Source organism: Podarcis raffonei, chromosome 6, assembly GCF_027172205.1.
Source record: "Podarcis raffonei isolate rPodRaf1 chromosome 6, rPodRaf1.pri, whole genome shotgun sequence".
NCBI classification, from domain to species: domain Eukaryota; kingdom Metazoa; phylum Chordata; class Lepidosauria; order Squamata; family Lacertidae; genus Podarcis; species Podarcis raffonei.
Genome location: NC_070607.1, coordinates 91019823 through 91040389, shown reverse-complemented (window position 1 = coordinate 91040389; position 20567 = coordinate 91019823). Strand labels below are relative to the sequence as shown.

Here is a 20567-nt window from a genome sequence, read left to right as displayed (position 1 = left end):
TCGTCTCCTTCTGTGATGTATGTATGATGTTTTGGGGGGTGGTCTTGGGCTATAGGGTGGACAATTTCAAAAGTGTATATAAGGGCCTGAGCACCATTGTTTAGGGTTCTCCTCCCTCCTGTGTGGTGTGTGGGGACCCTGTTGCAACCGTTCCTTGAATAAAGATCGGTCTTACTAGCTGATTTGATTCTCAATATACTCTGGTTGGCCTCTGTTATTTCCTCCTACCGACAGGACACCCACTTAAGGACTCTATACGGGCTCCGGAATACCCCATAAGGGAAAGGGAGCAGTTTTTCTTATAACATTAGTAAGCACCAGCCAAAGAATCTGAGTTCTAGACCAAAGCTTGGGGTGGGTGGATAAGTGTGGAAATTATGAATTTCCCCCTTTCCACCGACTGGCTACATTTTGGAAATCTGATGCAAGCCTTGGTTGTGTTTAGTGTTACAAGAGAGAAAGAAGGCAAGGAGGTCTTGACGAAAATTTCAACCTGTTCGAGGGAAAGGTACCTAATTTGGAAGTGGGTGGGAGTTATAGAAGAGATGCGGGTGGATTTGTGGGTTAAACCACAGAGCCTAGGACTTGCTGATCAGAAGGTTGGCAGTTCGAATCCCTGCGACGGGGCGAGCTCCTGTTTCTTGGTCCCTGCTCCTGCCAACCTAGCAGTTCGAAAGCATGTCAAGTGCAAGTAGATAAATAGGTGGGAAGGTAAACGGCGTTTGCCTTCTGGATCGCCAGAAGCGGCTTAGTCATGCTGGCCACATGACCTGGAAGCTGTACGCCGGCTCCCTCAGCCAATAAAGCAAGATGAATGCCGCAACCCCAGAGTCGGTCACGACTGGACCTAATGGTCAGGGGTCCCTTTACCTTTAGTAGTTATAGCCAGAGACAAAGACAAAGCATTGCTTAAGACAACTGGTTTGTTGCTTTTGAAAAGGCAAGCCTTGCTAAGTCTGTTGCAGGAAAAGCAACGCAGGAGTCTTGTGACATCTCAAAGACTTAAGCCACATTCCCACCAAATGTTTAAAGCACTATTGATACCACTTTAAACAGCCCTGGCTTCTCTCACCAAAGAACTCTGGGAGCTGTAGTTCATTATGGGCGCTGAGAGTTGCTAGGAGAACTCCCTCCAGTCCCCTCCCAGAACTACAATTCCCAGAGTGGTTTAACAAATGAATCTCTCTCCTTTTTGGGAACTGTAGGCTTGTGAACGGAATGTGTTAACGTATAAGGTTTTATGCATGCAGAGGAAAAGGGAAAGAAAGGACTGATTTCGGTGTGCTGTCCATTAAATATTGGGGCGGGAAGCAATAATGACAGCATCTTACTTGCAGAACAGACTTTAACTTTGTGATTCAAGATACACCATTTCATTTGTTCTACGGGGTTAAATCCAGTGCTTTCCCCCCTAAAAACTCAAGAAAATCACCAGTTTATAGTTCAAATCAGGAAAAATATATACAGTACAGTGATGTAAACAAAATCTACTCCTTTTCCCTTATGGGGTATCCAAGAGCCTCTACAGTCCTTAAGTGGGTTCTCTGTTGGTCAGAGATTGGTTTACCTGGGCAGCCTGGCCATTCTTTTGTGATGGTAAATACTTCAATTCCTGAATCCAGGTCACAGGTTCACACTATTCATACACAAATCTGCCCTTAAGACAGGTAAGCAAAAGACAATGGAGAGGCTTTCCCATTTCCTTCCTCCTTGCGGAGAAATATTTGAGGTCAATTTGGGAGAGTCAAAATGGTTTCAGGATTGCTCTCCTGTACTATTTCAGACACTTAGTTTACATACTTACGTATGTGTTTGCCTTGTAAATTTAGGAACATGTAATTTATGTATTTGAGACCTTAAATTCTTACAACAACAGTAAATGGACAAAACTACAAAGATTCACAAAATGTATAGGGGTATGCGTACCCCTGCGTCCCCCCAGAAAAAAAGCACTGGGTAAATCTAAAGTGCAACTTCCTAGAACTGTTTGTTTCTCTGTTCTTTGGGCACACTTTGCTGGCATGATGGGCACTCTGCACATGCCCCAACAGAATAGGGGTCTCCGAATAACCACTGGCACCCTTAACGATCTAGAGTCTCAGGATTGTATTGTTGTTGTTGTTGTTTAGTCGTGTCCAACTCCTCATGACCAGAGCATGCCAGGCACTCCTGTCTTCCACTGCCTCCCGCAGTTTGGTCACTCATGTTCATAGCTTCGAGAACACTGTCCAACCATCTTGTCCTCTGTCGTCCCCTTCTCCTTGTGCCCTCCATCTTTCCCAACATCAGGGTCTTTTCCAGGGAGTCTTCTCTTCTCATTAGGTGGCCAAAGTATTGGAGCCTCAGCTTCAGGATCTGTCCTTCCAGTGAGCACTCAGGGCTGATTTCCTTCAGAATGGAGAGGTTTGATCTTCTTGCAGTCCATGGGACTCTCAAGAATCTCCTCCAGCCCCATAATTCAAAAGCATCAATTCTTCGGCGATCGGCCTTCTTTATGGTCCAGCTCTCACTTCCATACATCACTACCCCAACAGAATAGGGGTCTCCAAATAACCACTGGCACCCTTAATGATCTAGAGCTCTCAGGATTGTATTAAAGATAGCTTAAAAAACAAAAGTAAAAGATCTCAGGTTGGCTAATCAGGGCCACCTTTTTAATTGATCTGTGAAGTGCCATAAACCCTGCAGTTCCAATTTCCATTGTGTAATTTCCCATTGTCTTGGAAGCTGTTTCCTAAGCTCACTAGAAGGCATTCCGATAACTTGAAGGAGTGGCTCATAGCCTACTTAATGAACCCTTTCTCTCTATACACAGGTCACAAACCAGAACAACAACACTTTAGCTTCTTATGCTTGAGTCGGAGGCCTACATTTGCCAGACTAGTAAAGCCTTGCCAAAACAAACCCAGGGTTTGTGGAAATGCCCCAAACAAATTAGATGTGAATAAAATGGTTTGAAAGCACTGTACTTTTAACAGGTACAAGCTAAGCTTTTTACAGCCCAAGTCCCAAGTCAGAGAGGCAAGTTTCAGCCTTAGCTCTTAGCACATTCAAGAGGGCCAAATCATAATTCTTTTTAATTCTAGCCTTAAAAAATAAAAAATAAAGACTAACATTTGCATTTCTCTGAAGCAAATGCAACTTTGATGCGTAAGAAACAGAAAATAATGAACTAAAAGTGAATAATGCATGTTTACAAAATAAATGCATGGAAGCAATGCGATTCATTGGGGGAGGGATAGCCTAATAATAATAATAATAATAATAATAATAATAATAATGATTTATTTATACCCCACCCATCTGGCTGGGTTTCCCAGCCACTCTGGACAGCTTCCAACAAAATATTAAAAATACAATAAAATAGGTTTAGAATCATTGAACAGTAGATTTGGAAAGGATCCCAAAGGTCATGTCGCCCAACCCTTTGCAATGCAGTGATAACAGCTGAAGAATTCCTGACCGCCAGCCACCCAGCTCCAATGAAGAGGCTGCATTGTGCTTATCTACATGACGTCTTTAAGAGCGCCAATATTTTTTGGGAATCGAACCCGCTGTTTTGCACGGCACTTGTAAATAATATACAATGACTCCGCATGACAATTGCAAAGAAAGGGAATTGAGGGTGGAATAATAAGCTGTGGGCAAATCCGAACGAAATAGCTTTGAATCACATCCGGCAATAAAGAAAAGGGAATACGCGTCCAGCTTCAGAATCAAAGCATTGCATAATTTATGTGCAAGTTATTTATGTACTTCTGCACAGTACAAATTAGCACCAGAGCTTAATGTTCTGTCATGGGACAGGGAATAACTAACCACACACCACAGGGAGCAAAACAGGAGTTTGGGGAATACAGTGCTCATAAATCCACAAACAGGAACTGTAACAGAAAGGAGAGAAGAGGACTGCCACACAACCGTTTATTATGGGGATTCAGTGTTGGCTCAGGAATGCAAGTTTTTCGCTGCACCCACAGGTTCCCACCATCGTCAAAATGACACCCTGGTTCTTCCCCCCTCCAATCAGCCTCGGCCCAGTATACCTGAAGGAGCGTCTCCACCCCCATCATTTAGCCCGGACACTGAGGTCCAGCTCCAAGGGCCTTCTGGCGGTTCCCTCCCTGCGAGAAGTGAGGTTAACAGGGAAGCAGGCAGAGGGCCTTCTCGGTAGTGGCACCCGCCCTGTGGAACGTCCTTCTATCAAATGTCAAAGAAATAAACAACTATCTGACTTTTAGAAGACATCTGAAGGCAGCCCTGTACGGGTAAGCTTTTTAATGTTTGATGTTTTATTGCATTAACAATAATACAGTGGCACCTCAGGTTACATACGCTTCAGGTTACAGACTCTGCTAACCCAGAAATAGTGCTTCAAGTTAAGAACTTTGCTTCAGGATGAGAACAGAAATCGTGCTCTGGCGGAGCGGCGGCAGCAGGAGGCCCCATTAGCTAAAGTGGTGCTTCAGGTTAAGAACAGTTTCAGGTTAAGAACAGACCTCCGGAACGAATTAAGTACTTAACCCGAGGTACCACTGTAATAATATTCAGATGGGAGCCACCCAGAGTGGCTGGGGAAACCCGGCCAGATGGGCAGGGTATAAATAAATTATTATTATTCAGATTTATCCTTTTCATGGGTTTCCCCCCCCCACACACCCCATTTATCGTATTTTCTGCAGAAATGGTTAAATCCAGATTAAATAGGAAATGGGATGGCATTTTGGGGCAGATAGTCCTTGCACGAACCATGCGTGTATTAACAGTGTTGTGTACTCACCTTACGTTTATTTAAAGCACATCCCCCCCGCCCCGAATCCTGGGAAATGCAGTTTGTTAAGGGTGCTGGAAGTTGTAGTATAAATTACAGCTCCCAATATTCTTTTTTGGGAAGCGTGTGTGTGCTTTAAATGTATGGTATGTGCACAAGTCTAAATGCACAGTAAACTGCCATGTGGAAGTACAGTGGTACCTCAGGTTAAGTACTTAATTTGTTCTGGAGGTCAGTTCTTAACCTGAAACTGTTCTTAACCTGAAGCACCACTTTAGCTAATGGGGCCTCCTGCTGCTGCACGATTTCTGTTCTCATCCTGAAGCAAAGTTCTTAACCCGAGGTAATATTCCTGGGTTAGCAGAGTCTGTAACCTGAAGCGTATGTAACCTGAAGCGTATGTAACCCGAGGCACCACTGTATCCTGAGAGAGAGAGAGAGAGAGAGAGAGAGAGAGAGAGAGAGAGAGGCAGCTGGAAACCACCATTTTTGAAAGTTTTCCTTCTGCAGTTTGCTCCCTCCAGGTCTGGCACAGGGTGGCCTCCCCAAAGTTAATGATGCTGAAACTTACCTGGACCAATAAGAATCAGCGCCATCCTTTTTCATGCCCTCCTCCGTGGTCTTCAGCTGCTGCTTGTGATGATGAAGAGAGTGCAGATCAGCCCCGCACACCTGCGCTCCATTTTCACTGACACTCAGGGCCATTCAACTTTTTATTTTTTAAAAATAATAATCAGTACAAGGCAAAAGTCCTCTTGTACAACGGCTTGTCGCCGCTGCCGAAATCTACGAAGCAACTGGATGACAGCGAACAGATGGTGACACCCGCCCCCGGGGAATAGGGGGGTTCCAAAAAAAAAAGCGCGATGTTTTTGCTATTATTTTTTATGATTCAATGACTCGTTTATTGGGCATGCTGATTGAATTTAAAAGCGGGAGGGGAAACCCACCCACCGGCCCCTCGGCCAAGTGAATCCATTCGCCCTGACAGTTTGCTGGCAGAGGAAGCGAAAAGCTGCGCGCGGCGCGTTTGGTCTGGCGAGGGGAGTTTTTATTTCGCCCTTCTGCAATAAGCACCAAGTCCACGTGTCACTTTTTTCAGCGTCTCCTCTTCCTGTGTGGGGATTTCTGCAGGAAGTCTCGCCGCAGAAGGTCGAGGCTGCTCGGGGGCGATGCTTGCAAAAGGAGGAGCCGGGGAGAGACGCGTTTGCAGACAGATGCAGAAGTCGGAAAAGGCCAAGGTCTCGCCGGAGGCGGAGATATTTCAAGAAGCAGGTCAGGATGATGCTATCCAAGATCCGAAACAAGATGCGTTGTTGTGCTGGGCGATTTGGAGATCGCGCGCGCGCAGTTTTGCTCTTTCGTTCTTTTGCAAAATCTATTGCCGAGCGCGCGAAACAGCGTCTCCTTTCCCCGTCCCTAGAACTTTGCGCTCTGAGATTGAAGTCTCCCTTCTCTCTCCAGCAGCGCCTTTTGATCCTGTTCGTCATGTTTACAAACAGGATCCGGTGGAGGGATCGACGGATGGTGGAAATTGACAAGGGCTTCGGCACCCGCAAACAGAAAACTGAAAGCAGATGCGTAAGAGAGGTTGTGCCTGCGCGCCCGCGCGCGCCTCTGCTATTGCTGGTTCTCTGTGAAGCCAGACTGTGCAAACTTAGTGCATCAAGTCAGTGGCTGCCTTCTTTGAAGAAATGAAATGAAAGGAAATACAGTACGCACTTCCCAGAATGGGTGCAAGACACACAGCCAATCAAATAAAAAAAAATGACAGCATGTTTCAACTTGTTTACCAAATCTGCCACTTTGGAAAAAGGAACTGCTGGGTAGGGTAAAAAGTTAAAGGGACCCCTGACCATTAGGTCCAGTCGTGGCCGACTTTGGGGTTGCAGCGCTCATCTTGCTTTATTGGCTGAGGGAGCCTGCTTTCAGCTTCTGGGTCATGTGGCCAGCATGACTAAGCTGCTTCTGGCGAACCAGAGCAGCGCACGGAAACGCCGTTTACCTTTCCGCCGGAGCGGTACCTATTTATCTACTTGCAGTTTGACGTGCTTTCGAACTGCTAGGTTGGCAGGCGCTGGGACCGAGCAGCGGGAGCGCACCCCGCCGCAGGGATTCGAACCGCCGACCTGTGTAGTGAACTATAATTGTGTTGCATGTATATTTATTCCTCAAATCAGTAAAGGTGCTTGATGGTGGTTTACAACACTATCGTGTTTTTTTCTTTTTCTTTTGTAGGAAATCTCTGGAGCATTTGCTGTGGTGCATCGTAACAAGTTCAAGAAGAAAATAAAATCGTGTAATAACTTAGGTAAGAGGTTGTTTTTCCGGCTTTCCAATCCGATACAGAGGTCTCGATTCACTCCAAACCCAGGTGAGGGTAGGCAGGAAATAATTAAAGAAATCAATCTAAACTGCAGAAAGGTGTGACGAGGGCAAAAATGACCCAAAAAGTTGGAAAACTGCAGAAATGTTGTGAGAGGGGCAGGAAAACAGCAATCCCAGGAGATTTTGCATCCGTCTTTGAGGCCTGTGGAGAGTTGGAGCTTGAGAAAGGTTTGGAGGGAGCGATTGTGGCGGAGTTTGGCTTTTTAGATGGGTCTTCCACGCTGTACGCAATTTTACATATTCATGCGGTAACCAGGAACGTAACCCCTGGGCAAGTGGAGAGACACATGTATTTATTGTAAGCAGGTGAAAACATGGTTACTGGACACTGCCCTAATCCCCTCCATTTTCTACTCGTTTTGCCCCTGTTGAATTGAATTGGATCGGCTATAAATTTGCCACATTTAACCCATGACAGCTCTTGGGCCAGTTGAGTGAACATCAGTTGGAGGCTTATAGGCCAAGTCCACCATCCAGAAAATGTGCATTGGCTGAGTCTGCCCACATATCTAAATATAAGAACCAGGTGTCTAAAATGGTATGGGAGAGCAATCCAGTCACTTTCTCTAGTGTAAATGTACACTGTTGCAAGGATCCCAAATCCTCAGTGTTTAAGAAATGAAGGCTTAGGCAGTAATAGAGTCATTTTGGACACTACAGGGTTTAACACATGAACTTAAGCATCTCTTATGGCGGAGCCTGAACCATGCGCATGTGGTTTACTCAGAAGTATAGCTTTGCTTTCTTTGCATTATATGTGGCCCGTACGTTCTTAATATATGTAGAAAAAACAAATAAGGCACTCTTCACCAATTAGGTTATCTTCATATTTAAGACTGCTAATTTGGTCCATGTGACAAAATTATAATTGACAACCACTTTTGAGCACGTAGCTCTTAAGATTTTAGGAATGTCATTGTGGGATAGAATAAATCAAATGTACATACTGCTTACAAAAATGTAGGTTTTACCTTTCTTACATTCTCTTACACATTTGGAAATGTGTATTAGTCCCAGCGCAGGGATGTTGCTTAAATTGACTCAATTAGTTATCCTAAAGGACAAAGTTCTTTTGCATACTGAAGAGTGCAGTGACATTAAATTCTTTGCCTAGTCTCCAGCTAAGGATCATGTTGCACCCTTATTAAAAGTGATTTACATAATATAGTGTTCTGTATGCACACTCTTCCATTGTCATAATAACCTCTCATCCTCTTTGAAGAGAGTTCTAATCTGCTTGAGAAATAATGAGGGGAGAACCAGGATATTGTAGCTCTCGCAGGTTTAATGAATGCAGCATGCATAGCTGTCATGTTCTATAAAATCTGTAGAACATGCTTTAAAACAAGCACTTATTCCCAGAGAATCCCACCCACCCAATCACATTTTGAAACAGAGATCCTGTTTAGTCTCAGCTGATCTCAGAAATACAGCTTCTGGACTGTGGCACTTGTGACTCCTGGGTTCCAGTTCAGCATGCTTTGGGTGTTAATTCTTCCTCCTCCTCACAATAGCTTGGGCTTTTAGGAAGCTCTACCAGTCCGTGCAAATTGCATTCATGTCTTTTCTACTGCTCGAGTCCATACTTTTATTATATATTCTTTTAAATGGCCCTATCACACATTGAGGGTAGCGCGGGTGGCGCTGTGGGTTAAAGCCTCAGCGCCTAGGGCTTGCCGATCGAAAGGTCGGCGGTTCGAATCCCCGTGGCGGGGTGCGCTCCCGCTGCTCGGTCCCAGCGCCTGCCAACCTAGCAGTTGGAAAGCACCCCCGGGTGCAAGTAGATAAATAGGGACCGCTTACTGGCGGGAAGGTAAACGGCGTTCCGTGTGCTGTGCTGGCTCGCCAGATGCAGCTTTGTCACGCTGGCCACGTGACCCGGAAGTGTCTCCGGACAGCGCTGGCCCCCGGTCTCTTGAGTGAGATGGGCGCACAACCCCAGAGTCTGTCAAGACTGGCCTGTACGGGCAGGGGTACCTTTACCTTTTATCACACATTGAAGACCCCCTTCTTAGGGGAATTTTTAAACTATAAATCAAAGAGCACAGTAACTAGAGCGAAGGAAAATAGGAACTGTGTGCCTTTGGAAATGCTGATTTTTAAAAAAGAAATATGGCTTTCATTAAAAGGAAAGTAGATTGGTGACTTACCCGTAGCCTCAGCTCAAAGCTAGGTATGGGTTTCTTCTTTTTCTGTCTTTTAAAATATTCCATGAATGTGGTCTTCATTGAGCCAAGAAATCTATGTTGGTTTTTATGGGAATTTAAGGGGATTGTCAGTTTAGAGCAATATATGGGGTAGTATAGCCCCCTCTGGTCCTCACCCTGCACTCAGCTCTCACTTGTAGCTCCTAGAAGTTGTCAGCATGCGACAGCAGCCACACCCCAGGAACGGCTTCGACTGGCCAGCTAAACCAGGTGAGGGTAGCCAATGGGTCTCAAATCCTAGGTGAGTTTGGGACTCCCCTGCATGTGAAGATTGAGCGGATGAGACCAATAGTGGGTCCAGTGGTCAAGAAGACAGTTTCTGCCCCTGCTGTAGAGGGAAGAAAGGGGCAGATGGGGCTCAACCTGGAAAGGAAAAAGGAAAACTGATCCTAAACCTCTGCTTCCTTTGGGAGAAGAAAGGGCTAAGGAGTAAACTCTACACAAATCCGGAGTGGAGTCCCTAAGATGGTTGGATTGCGTCTTGTACAACTCCTGCAGCCAGGCTGGTGCCAAACATATTACTCTGCTTTCCTTTGGAACACATCAGAGAGGCTGAGAAGGCTGCCTTGTCGTCTGGGCAGCCCAGGACCCCCATAAATACTGCTCAGGCTTGCACACCATGGAAGGTCGTTTCAGTGCTGCTAACACAGGGGTTTGACTTCACCCCCAGAAGTGTACTCTATTGTCTCTCGAAACAGATGGAAGCCAGAAACAGATGGAAGCAAGCAACACTACGGAACATATTCCTCATAAATGCCACAGGTTGCATCCAACGCTGCGTTGCAAGCTGAATGTATTTTTGTTTGTGAAGCAGAACACCACCACCTCTTCCTCCTTCCCCCTGCTGCACTGCCCTCAAGTTCTGTTCCAGAGCAATGGAAAAAAGTAGGTCTATAATCCAATTAAATATGTCTTAAGACTATAAAACTCATACAATTAAATCAATTAAATTTTCATATAAGTAAAAAAAAGTTGTCATCACCAGCCATGCACACGTGTTTGCCTTTTAAGATAGTGCTCATCATACATTTTAGTATTTGCTTTTTTAAAAAATTAAATTTACTCTATCACTTTTTAGGTCATAAAAATATCACTTGATTAAACTAAACATTGCCACACACAAAATCATTATGCAAATCACCACAATTTGATATATAAAGGTCTTAGAAACGAAAATTTTCTTGATATGAAATTCGAACCTTGTTGAGGAATATTAATATTATTTCAAGGGTACACACAACCCTGCCTCCTCTACAGTGACTGTTAGCAGTTACTAAGTGTGAAGGAGTGGGAGGCATTTAAACTTATTTTCCACACATACTTTTTATGACAGCATTTCAAAAACACAAATGTAAAACGTATTGTTGAAAGTGGTATTTAATGCTAAGCAGTTAAGAGTGGCGATCTAACATTATGGAGCTAACAAAATTGCAACCATTCATCCATAGCCACCAGGATAAGACATTTCTCATGCATATGACAAATCCATTTACGTAGTGAGGGCTGATTCCTGTGTACAATATTTCATAAGTTATGGTTCACAGCCTCCCCCATTTGAGAATAATTCAAACTGATTATATTATATTTTGTATATGCAAACTATTTTATATACACATGAATATAAAGATCCCTAAAAGTACCATTGGGATGACACCCTTGAACTTTCTGTAAAATGCATAGCTTTCTTTCATACCATTTTAAATATTTTCTCTCAAGTTACCCAAAAAACTTTACAGATTAAAGCTGCTTCAGTGTGTGATATTTTTAAAAAAACCAAAGGAAATAAATCTCAACTGTCATGTTTAAACCTCTTGGGGAAATCTCACATATTTGGCTCTGAAATTAAATGAATTAAGTAAGCTAATGGAAGCTCCAGTTATCTTTGCACTCTTGGGAGAAACCCTGTGCTCTAAACACACAGGAATCTTCTTAAGCAGGGTTGCAGTGCAGTATTTCTGGTGCAGTGACCTGTTCAACTTTGCGCTGAAAGCTGAAACTCCAAACATTTCCCAAACCTGCACTTTTGCATCCAACAGCCAAGAACAGGAAGAAAAGCTAGTCATAGTTGAGGAAAGGTTTAGAGCCATTTCACTTTCACTGTTTCACCTTGTCCTTATAACAAAAGATCTTTATCCACACGAATTGCAACTCTCTGCTCTCGATTAAATGCAGCTACGGGTCATTTAACAGGAAACATCTGTCAGGAACAAAAAGCTAGCCCATGACACTAAAAGTCAGGTGGTCCGTTTCACAACAGCTTAAAACTGTGTGGCATCAGAGCTTCAGTTGGTGAAGATGGACTATATTCAACTAGACTTGTGAAACTAGTATATCTCAAAAGCTTGCACAAGTGTGCCTTCTCTAGAGCCAAGCTTCATACAAATGCCAACAAGTTTTCACAGTAGTCATCAGCAACTATGGGCGCACATTTCCCCAGGAACCTCTCCCAAACAATTTCCATATATTTCTATGAGGTTTGCATGGAAGAGATTCCAGGTATGAGATTTATTGTACTAGCGAGACCCAGTGACTAGCTAAGCATGCTAGAAGCCAAATCGTTTTAGGTTTATCATCTACCCACTAAGCTTAGGTTCTGAATGAATCGTCTAAAACGTTACTGAATTGATTGTGCAAACCGGGAGGAAGCTGCCTTCATGTAAGATTTGCATGGGAGGCTTGTGCATGTGTCAGAATTGAATCTACAGTGGCCAGATAGCCACAGGACTATAAGCAGCATTATTAACAGCTTTTCTACTGAATTCTGCCGTTTCCTCAACAGCCCTGCTGGCAACTTAACTGAATGGGTGTTTTGTATCGCCATCTTTGAAATAGCAAGGGTTAGTGCTTAATACTAAACAGCGGAACAAGTGAACATTCCTTTAACACAGTCATACATGCGATGTAGCATCCCACACCTTAGCAAAAATTACAAGGCAGCAACAAAATAAGAGGGACTTCATGGAATTACAGGGCCTTTAGCTGGTGTAGAAATAAGCTCTATCACCGTGATTCAAAATACCAGATGGGAATTCCAAGATGGAAGATTTGTAAAATCACAGTTCTCTTTACCCAAGGCAGGAAACTTGATAAAACCTCCACCATCATTATTATAAATTACAGCCCAAGAACTTCCATGCTATTTCAGTGTATCGGCATTACATCAGACGTTTATTCTAACTGGAAATGGCCCCAGCCATAACAACAAAGCTGAGTATTTTATACCCACCCCCCAAGACACACTGTTGGCATTAAGGATGTAGCTACCACCCACACCAATACTACAGCTGGTATTATTATTTTTTTAAAAAAATAAACAAAACCCCAATGAAAGAAAATCTAATTACCAAGTGATTTCATGTCTTGTTTCAGAGGCATATTTTTGTCATTCTTGAAAACTATAAAATAAAAAGCCTTTATTGTCAGCAATACTTCGAAGAGAACTAGGCCCATCATGAATATAACATTCAGCCCCATATAAATAAGTCACCAAGGTGTGAAAAGCAAGGGAATTATTTCCAATTACAGCGTACAAGCTTCCTATGCTATACTCTATGCAGAAAAACATTGCCATGAGGTTTACAAAATGATCACTTCAACCAGTTGCTAGTTGATAAATAGGGAATGCATATTTGGCTATAAATTAACACAGAAAATAGTCAATATTCAAGTGAGAGACAGGTTAACTGGAGAGTTGCCAGGAGCTTCAACATTAATTCACTGGCCACCGAAATGTGTTTCAGTAGCCAGACATTACAAACCTTCAGCACAGTATATATATATATATATATAAGAAAGAGTTGGTTTTTTGCTTAAAATGTATGACAGTGCATAGCCTAAGTCAGATGGTCAAAGTGATAACAATGCTTCTCAATGCTGATCTGCTGCATTTTAAAAAGGGACCCATCTCCCTTTAAGTATGCTTGCCAAGAAAAACAAAAAAACCCACACACAACCAAATTGCAAAGTCCTGAACTGTAGTAAAAATATTTCAGTCACAGACTGATTAAAAATGTATATAACTGTGCAGTTCCGAGTGTTAAATGTCCACCTGCACATTTTACTTGGGTTCCTCAATTGTCCCCTTGCTGAGGTCTGTCATTTTGGGATATTTTACTTTCTTCTGGTCCAGCTCGTTCTGAGCCCACAGTAGTAATTTCAGTAATTTAGCCAGCTTGGGTGTCGACTCACGATTTTCATAGTCTAGAACAGCTTGGTTAACTTCGCTCCAAACCTAGAGAGAGATGAGCAACTCAGTTTAGCACAATATATGCATATGTCACAGAGAGTCAACGTGATCCACCAACAGTTTTTGACCTGAAGGACTAAATTCCTCCGCAGGTATCATGACCTTGTGCAAGCGACTAAATATCAGCCTCAAGCCCCCAGCTATTTCCCAGCTCTGTAACTTCCTTTAAACAAAAGCTCAGACGTTAGTATCAAATTCCACAAAAACATCAGCATTTAATTGAAGAGTGTTCCTCTGATAAAAATAAAGCTCCTTATCAAAACCTCAGTATGGGTCTTTTTGAGATAAAGGGAGTGGTAACTTAGAAAGCCTACTGGAGTGGTAAAGGTCATCTATATTTCCCTTTTTCATCCTGTTAGAATAAAACAGAACAAAAGTAACTCGTTCTAATGTTCACCAAGTAAAAGTTGCTCCCAGCAACTGACCAGCTAAAGCTGCAATTCTAACCCCCCTTACCTGGGACCAATTTAATTTAAGAGGACTTCCTTCTGCGTAGACACATTGTGCTGTAAAATGTCAGTTGATCAATCCAGAGATTAAACTGGTTCAAGCTTGCTTTTTCACAACATTTTAAAAATGCTACTCATCCTCAAACTTTAGGGCGTAAAATGAACTAAAAATATAAATAAGCTAACTGAAAGCCACCCGCAAACTTTCAGAAAAAAGCCACGTGATTTATTACAAAAGATGATGAAAAGTGAAAAACTGTACAGTCAGCTTTTCTTTATAATGTAATAAAGGGCAAATCTTAAAAGTGTCATTTTAAGAGGCATGCAGTATCTAATTTTAGTTACAAGGGATTAAGCGCAATTACTTTCTGTCTCTGCATCATGTTGAGCAAGTCTCCAAAAGGTGATTCTTCTGGGTTATCGAAAGCAAGCAGGGCAAGAGTGCGCTCCATCTCAGTCAGGCATTCCCGGCTCTCCTCGCCTTGTTCCGCTAGCTGCGTCTGAGCAAACTCCAGCGCAGCTTCTGTTTCACGCTGCCGAATCAACTCAATTAAATGCTGTTGCTGCACCAGCCAACCCAAAAAAGGAAAGAAAAAAGAAATAGGGAGACCGTACAGAAAAATTAAATACGGTTCATTCAGTTTCTTTCACTTGATCAATGTTCTTCTAAAAATATGTCAGCTGAGCATTCAAGTGAAGCCTTTAAATTAGAACTTGGGAACTAGCTACTGAAAAGAGTGTTAAAAGCAGCAATGTCAGAGAAATCAGGTTACATTTCCTAGCATGAATTTTCTCTTGCTTCCCTATGTTAACTATGGTTTAATAGTATGCCTGAATCAGCACTAACAGTGGTTAATGGTAACTAGTTTCCCTCTCAAAACTGTTAGGATATTTCCGTTCCACCTTAAAAGGGAGCAGGATGTTTGTATAACAGCCTGCGCATTTCCTGTCTCACAGGATGTTTCTGTTGTCTGTTCCTTTCGTTTTCTGCTGTTTTGCCTGAGCAGTCGGAGCAGACGGTCATGTCTTCTTTTGTTCTGACCAACGCCAAATAAACTGTAAATATGCTGTCCTGCTGTGCAACTTTTGCTGTGTGAATTCTGCTGAAAGAGTGTGCACAAGTTCAAGAATGTGGCTATCTTTTCTTGAGGCTTCGTGCCACTAAATTGCTGATATTGCCTGACTACGGGAGGTCGATGGATTGTCCGGCGCCGAGCTTGGGGCTCAGATGGACTTTATCTCCCTGGCAGTATCCCAACAAAAACAGGCGCTACAATTTTCTTCAATTCCTAATTTGAAACTCAGGTTAAGATGGAAACTATGGTTGACCAAGACAACGGTTAACAACACTGAATGCTAAACAATGGTTAAAGCTCCCAGGAGAAGGAAGCGGGCATACAATTCTGCTGCTTATTCCTATCTACACCAGGCCAAAGTGTGTTAAGAACGCACACCATACATACAGGATACCAAAACAGAAGAAGAAAAGGCTTTCTGAATATAGCAACCTTCCTTCACCGCTGTCAATTAGTTTTAAATGTAATCAATGCCAGTTTCAATGTGAAGCTTACCTGTAGGTGGAAGTAAAGGTACCGGTTTGTATCTAACAATTCTGGGTGAAGGCTGTTGATCAGTGCAATAGCTTCCTGAATCTGGCCTTTGAGGATCATCTCTCGAATTTTTATTCTTTCATCCAGGGTCTCTAAATCAACACTGGGCTCAATTCCAGACTCCATCCGAAACTTTTCTGCTGCCTCTTTGAAGCCTTCTGAAATGCAAAAAGAAACTGCTTGCAGAAAATGGAAATCAATTCAATCAATCATATTTGTATGTCACCTTTCCAAAATTAAGACAGCTTACAACATTAAAAATCACATAATTAGAAACACAGCAAAAGTAGTCATAAACAATAAACAAAACATCAAAAAGTGCAAAACCAAATCAAACAATATCTACATAAATGGCTAAATTGGAACAGTAGTACACTCGATATTTCCATAAATCCAGTTTCTTAAAACAGGATTCATCTAATGAATTGACAAAGGCCTCTTCTTGCTCCCCCCAATTGGTCAGGTATGCTGTCAGAAGAACCTCCAGAACAGTGTACAGGGGGAAAGGTTAGTAAATTCTTGCAATACACAAATACTCCCATGATGTCTCAAATGAATACCCGTACATGGTTATTGTGGTAACTTTATTTTCTAAACCAGCTGACTGATTACCTGTAACAAGGTAGTTCATGATCAAGCGGTTCATGTCAGCTCTCTGGATGTGCAAATTATTAAGTTTTTCCATCCACTCGTCTTTTGTGATTTCATCGGGTTTTTCGGCATAACTCATTCTTGTCCCTCACTAGGAAGGGTGAGAAAAAAAAACAGGCAAGATAAATTACTGTGAGTGAGCAGATACAAGAGAACAAGCAAATACCTCATTACTTTTCCGAGATGGCTTTTACTGTTCACTCTGTAAAAAACAGCAACCAGAGACAGTAAACTTATGCACGTCCTGATTTCACAGCTTGTACTCCATCAGGACAGCAGCTCAGTTTAGAACACAAATGTTCTGTATGCAGAACATCCCAGGTTCTATTCCCCTGCCAGTTAAAACATTCTCAGATAAACAAGGGTTCCGGTTGGGACACAGAACAGCCACTATCAATCAGAAGAGACAATTCTGGTCTAGATGGTCCAGTAATCAGTCTTGGCATAAGCAAACTTTCTATGCATAGATCAGCTGGCAGGGGTGTGTGTTTGAAGACTAGAAAGACTAGGAAGCGCAAATCATGAAGTCAGGATATTAGGTGAGTTGTCCCATATATTAAAGAAGGAGTAGGGGGAAATCAAACCCACCTGTTATATGCAGGGGTCACATATTTAACGAGCAGTTCTACCCTAAAACATGGCATAACTATAGAATGGTTAATACATCTTATCAAATGCTCATCACAGTACATACACTGTTAATTACAATAAAAACAGCACTACATATTATTTGTATGTTGTAAACAATTTTTATATGTACGTAGTTGTAATTCTATCAGTGTTTATTGTTTTTAATAACTGTTTATATATTTTGAGATTGTTTTTATCTGTAAGCTGCCTTGAGTCCCATAAGGGGAAAAGGCAGGGTATAAATAAATATAATAGTAGTGCTATCGTGACATGTAGTGGCAAGCACCTAATCATTATTAGCATTTATACATGTAGTGCTTTTTGAGTGCACAAAGGAGTTTTCTATATATCCTCACAGTAATTCTCACAACAATCCTACAAAGTAGACAAGTGTCTTTACACCCCCGTGTCACAGAACAAAGGCTGAGGAAATGTTGGCTTGAATATTGACACACATTGACGGAGCTGAGATTTGATTTTCTGGTTCACAGCTCATCTTCTGATGACATATTACTAATTAGAGCAAATGGCCATGGCACAAATATGAAGGCATCTCAGATCTGCTTTCACACCTAGCTGTTCTTGCTGTTCTCTCTTAACTTTGCCATGATCCAAAAGCACTTTTTAAACTATCAAACACTGCAGAGGTGCGGTAACTGGGGGCAGGCACAATAATGGAATGGTTTGAACCCTGAACAGAAGCATTCCACGCTGCAATGTTTTGTGGCAGGGTCTTATTCACAGCCTTTAAAGTGACTGGACAAATTGATGGGGGACAGGTGTGGAAGCACATTTAAAAATGACAGAAAAAAGAATTTGGTCAGCATGCCTCTGGTTACAAGATGTGAGGTAAACAGCAGATGAAGGTTATCCCCTACACAGTTTGTCAACTTTAGAAACACTAAAATAGAAAGACACTGGTCTGATCCAGTTACACAATTTATACTTTATTATGATAGAAGGAATTAACAAAGAAAAATGCTTACTGCTTACACATCTCAGTCACAAAGAAACATTTCCAGCACAACCATAACCATTTCTACTCATATGTTAAGTCCTAGAGAATTCAGTGTCATGTAGCCTTAACAAGATCTAGTGTAATTTCTTACACATTCTTATTTATAGATAAGTTAATTGACCCTAGAATTGCTCTTAATAATGGGCAGGCAGCACAGAAATATAATATTCAATACAGACCGAAAATGATTTGAAATGCCTTTCTTTCAACTTGTTTCCATAGAACTGTAGCTTAAAAATGAACAGAAAATATGCAAAGCACTATGGCTCTAATGAAGCATTAAAGAGGTGAAATATTTAATTGGGTGTAGCACAGAAAGCTACTGTAGTCAGACTACCACATTCAAAACAAGTCAGAACAAAATCTTGGGACTAAGTTTCAGTGAGGCTTTGCAGCAACTAAACATACATATGCTATTAGTCTCACTGTTAATAATGGGTCCTGAGCAATCACTCCCTCAAACACTAAGCTTCCTGTTTGTAAAATAAAAGAACTAAGTCCCATGTTTATTTGTTGGAAGGACAGGTAAATAATCTTGGAATTGCTATTAAGCTGTATGGTTTAATCCCACCCTTTTTAGGTGCACGAAGGCTGAACACCAGACTGAAAACTGGTGTCTTGCTGCCATGAAATGTATCTTACTCGGTCTAGATGATTCCTTGACAAAATTTTAGGTTTAGTCACTTTAATTATCACTCACTAGCAACACTACCACCTCTGTACAGTCTCATTAGGTCTTCAAGGATAGCATAGGCTGAACTGAAAAACTGCTGAGGACTGTGTTGCAAAATATACACCTCGTAGGAGTCTCCAGTGATGAGCTAACCGGAAGCCCTTTAAAGATAAAGCTCAAGCAATGTGTCACAATAAATACCTAAACGGAACTGCTGCGGAATCTATTAGGATAGATGCATCCTTTTGATACAGCTCCATCCAGAACTGAAACCGCTTTCCTCTTTCCAAAGCTCTGTTAAAAACCAACACGTCCCTAATTAAGACACGTAACGTCCGAGGATGGTTACGAAGTTCACGGGTAGAGAAAAGATCGGTCTTTCTTTTTTCATTTTGCTTGCACGGTATATAGGTTCACATGTGTACTGAGTGCCGAACGCTCTGGTTTCCGATAGAACACAAACAAAAGTCACTCCGAATATGAACCACGTGTGTTGTTTCTGGGTAAAACCGAAACGTAAAGAAAGACTTTCCCCTCCTCCCCCCCCCACAAAAAAACAGGTTCAGAACGAGAAGCGCCTTTTTAAAACTTGAGAAGAAGAGGCGCTCCAATCCGTTTCGCACAACGCAGGAATCGGATCCAGTTTCTCCCTTTCGTCCCCCCCCCCCTTTTTTTTTTTAAAAAAAGGGCTCCGTGAAAGCTTGCATTTCCTTGAAATAAAAAGGAGAGTGTCGGGGGAGCAGCGCACAAATAATAACAATAAAAAGAAGCGAAACCCCGAAGCTTGTCTCTGCCCCTTCAGGGAAAGTGCGAGACAGGCGCCAAGCGGCGGGGAGGCCGCGTCGTGTCAAATTGGGGGTGGGGGGAGAAAGAAGGGAAAAGCCCCAGTAAGGAAGAAGAGGCGGCGGCAGAGTCTCCCGCGACAAGAGCTCCCCGCCCACCGCTCCTCCCGGCCGCGTCTCGGGGCTTCCTTCCTCTCGCCCGCCGAGAGCAGGCCCAGGCGGGGGCGGACCCCTCGGCGCCACCAGGCAGGCCTCACGCCGCCCCAAAATGGCTGCTTCCCCCTCAGCCGCCGCCGCCGCATCCCGCCACGGAGAAGGCCTCCATGCCCCACACGGGGTGCCGCCGCCGCCGCCTTTCCCCCCTCCCACAGGTGACCCTCTCCCCACCGGCGCCGCCATTTTACTCACCGACCGAGCTCGCCGCCGCCGCCGCCGCCTCCTCCGCCAGGCCTTCAACGCCAGGCCCCGTCACCTGCTCCGCCCCCCTCCTCCCTGCGCCGCTCTCGCTCCCGCTCGCCCCCCCCCCACACCCCCGCCGCCGGCCTCTCGCAGGCCGCGCCTCTCGCGAGAGCTCCGCCAAAGCCGCCCTCAGCCAATCGCCTCCGAAAGGTCGCGTGGATCATAGAGACGAGGGAGAGAGGGGATCAGAACGGGGGGGAGAGGGAGGGGCGGTCTATAGAGAAGGGGCGTCCTAGAACGGCCTAAAAATCGTAGCGTTTGAAGGCGCTGCAAGGGAATCTTTGGCCCGGCGTGGGATTCGAGCCCACGACCCCGTGATTGAGAGCCTCATGCGCTACCGGCTGAAGCTGTTAAGTTCTAATTTAAAAAATAATAATAATAATTCTCAAAAAGGAAACGATAAAGCTGTTTAGTAAAAACAGTAAAACAGCATTATAGAACCTGGTGACTACAGGTGCAGGTAGTTCATTCTGATGGAAGTGGTAAAGCCTGGGTGAAAAGACATAGCTCAGCGTTAGAACTAGTGACTTGCATGCAGAAGGTTGGAGATTCATTTCCAGGTGTGTCTAGTTCGGGCTGGCAAGGTCCCCTGCAAACTGAGTAGATGTTATTGGGATGCACATTGAGGAAGTGCAGGTCCCTAAGAAGAATCCCAAAATGCTTAGAAGAGCTATCCAGCAGAA

At 43.3% G+C, this 20567-nt stretch overlaps 2 protein-coding genes and 2 long non-coding RNA genes across 5 annotated transcripts in view; 2 read left to right on the top strand and 2 right to left on the bottom strand.

Annotated features, from left to right (window-relative positions):
* The window catches only part of SLC17A9 (solute carrier family 17 member 9), a 35603-nt gene extending 29993 nt beyond the window's left edge, over positions 1-5610 (bottom strand). Inside the window, exon 1 of the mRNA XM_053394473.1 lies at positions 5343-5610. Coding sequence (XP_053250448.1) covers positions 5343-5476 — 134 coding nt within the window. The 5' untranslated portion in view covers positions 5477-5610. The remainder of the gene's footprint in view (positions 1-5342) is intronic.
* Positions 5611-5618: 8 nt separating this feature from the next.
* LOC128416562 (uncharacterized) lies at positions 5619-13156 on the top strand. 2 transcript variants are annotated; one of them, XR_008331240.1, is made up of 3 exons: positions 5619-6046; positions 7010-7082; positions 9783-13156. It is a non-coding gene; the product is annotated as an uncharacterized LOC128416562 (long non-coding RNA). The 2 variants fall into 2 exon arrangements; XR_008331241.1 differs by having other exon boundaries at positions 5620-6046; positions 10065-13156.
* On the top strand, positions 7171-9270 carry LOC128416563 (uncharacterized). Its single transcript, XR_008331242.1, has 2 exons — positions 7171-8788; positions 9162-9270. It is a non-coding gene; the product is annotated as an uncharacterized LOC128416563 (long non-coding RNA).
* On the bottom strand, positions 10726-19942 carry GID8 (GID complex subunit 8 homolog). Its single transcript, XM_053394474.1, has 5 exons — positions 19834-19942; positions 16284-16413; positions 15633-15829; positions 14427-14624; positions 10726-13597 (listed from the first exon to the last, which is right to left on the bottom strand). Exons 2-5 carry the CDS (start codon positions 16399-16401, stop codon positions 13424-13426), a joined length of 687 nt encoding a protein of 228 aa, XP_053250449.1. The 5' UTR covers positions 16402-16413; positions 19834-19942; the 3' UTR covers positions 10726-13423.
* Between the last annotated feature and the right edge of the window lie 625 nt (positions 19943-20567).

Excerpts from the sequence above, each read along its gene's own strand:
- GID8 (XM_053394474.1), bottom strand. The coding sequence starts at position 16,401 with ATGAGTTATGCCGAAAAACCCGATGAAATCACAAAAGACGAGTGGATG. Across the intron at positions 15,830-16,283 it reads CATGAACTACCTTGTTACAG|AAGGCTTCAAAGAGGCAGCA; the intron begins GTAATCAGTCAG and ends TTTGCATTTCAG. Across the intron at positions 13,598-14,426 it reads ACATGATGCAGAGACAGAAA|GTTTGGAGCGAAGTTAACCA; the intron begins GTAATTGCGCTT and ends ATCTCTCTCTAG.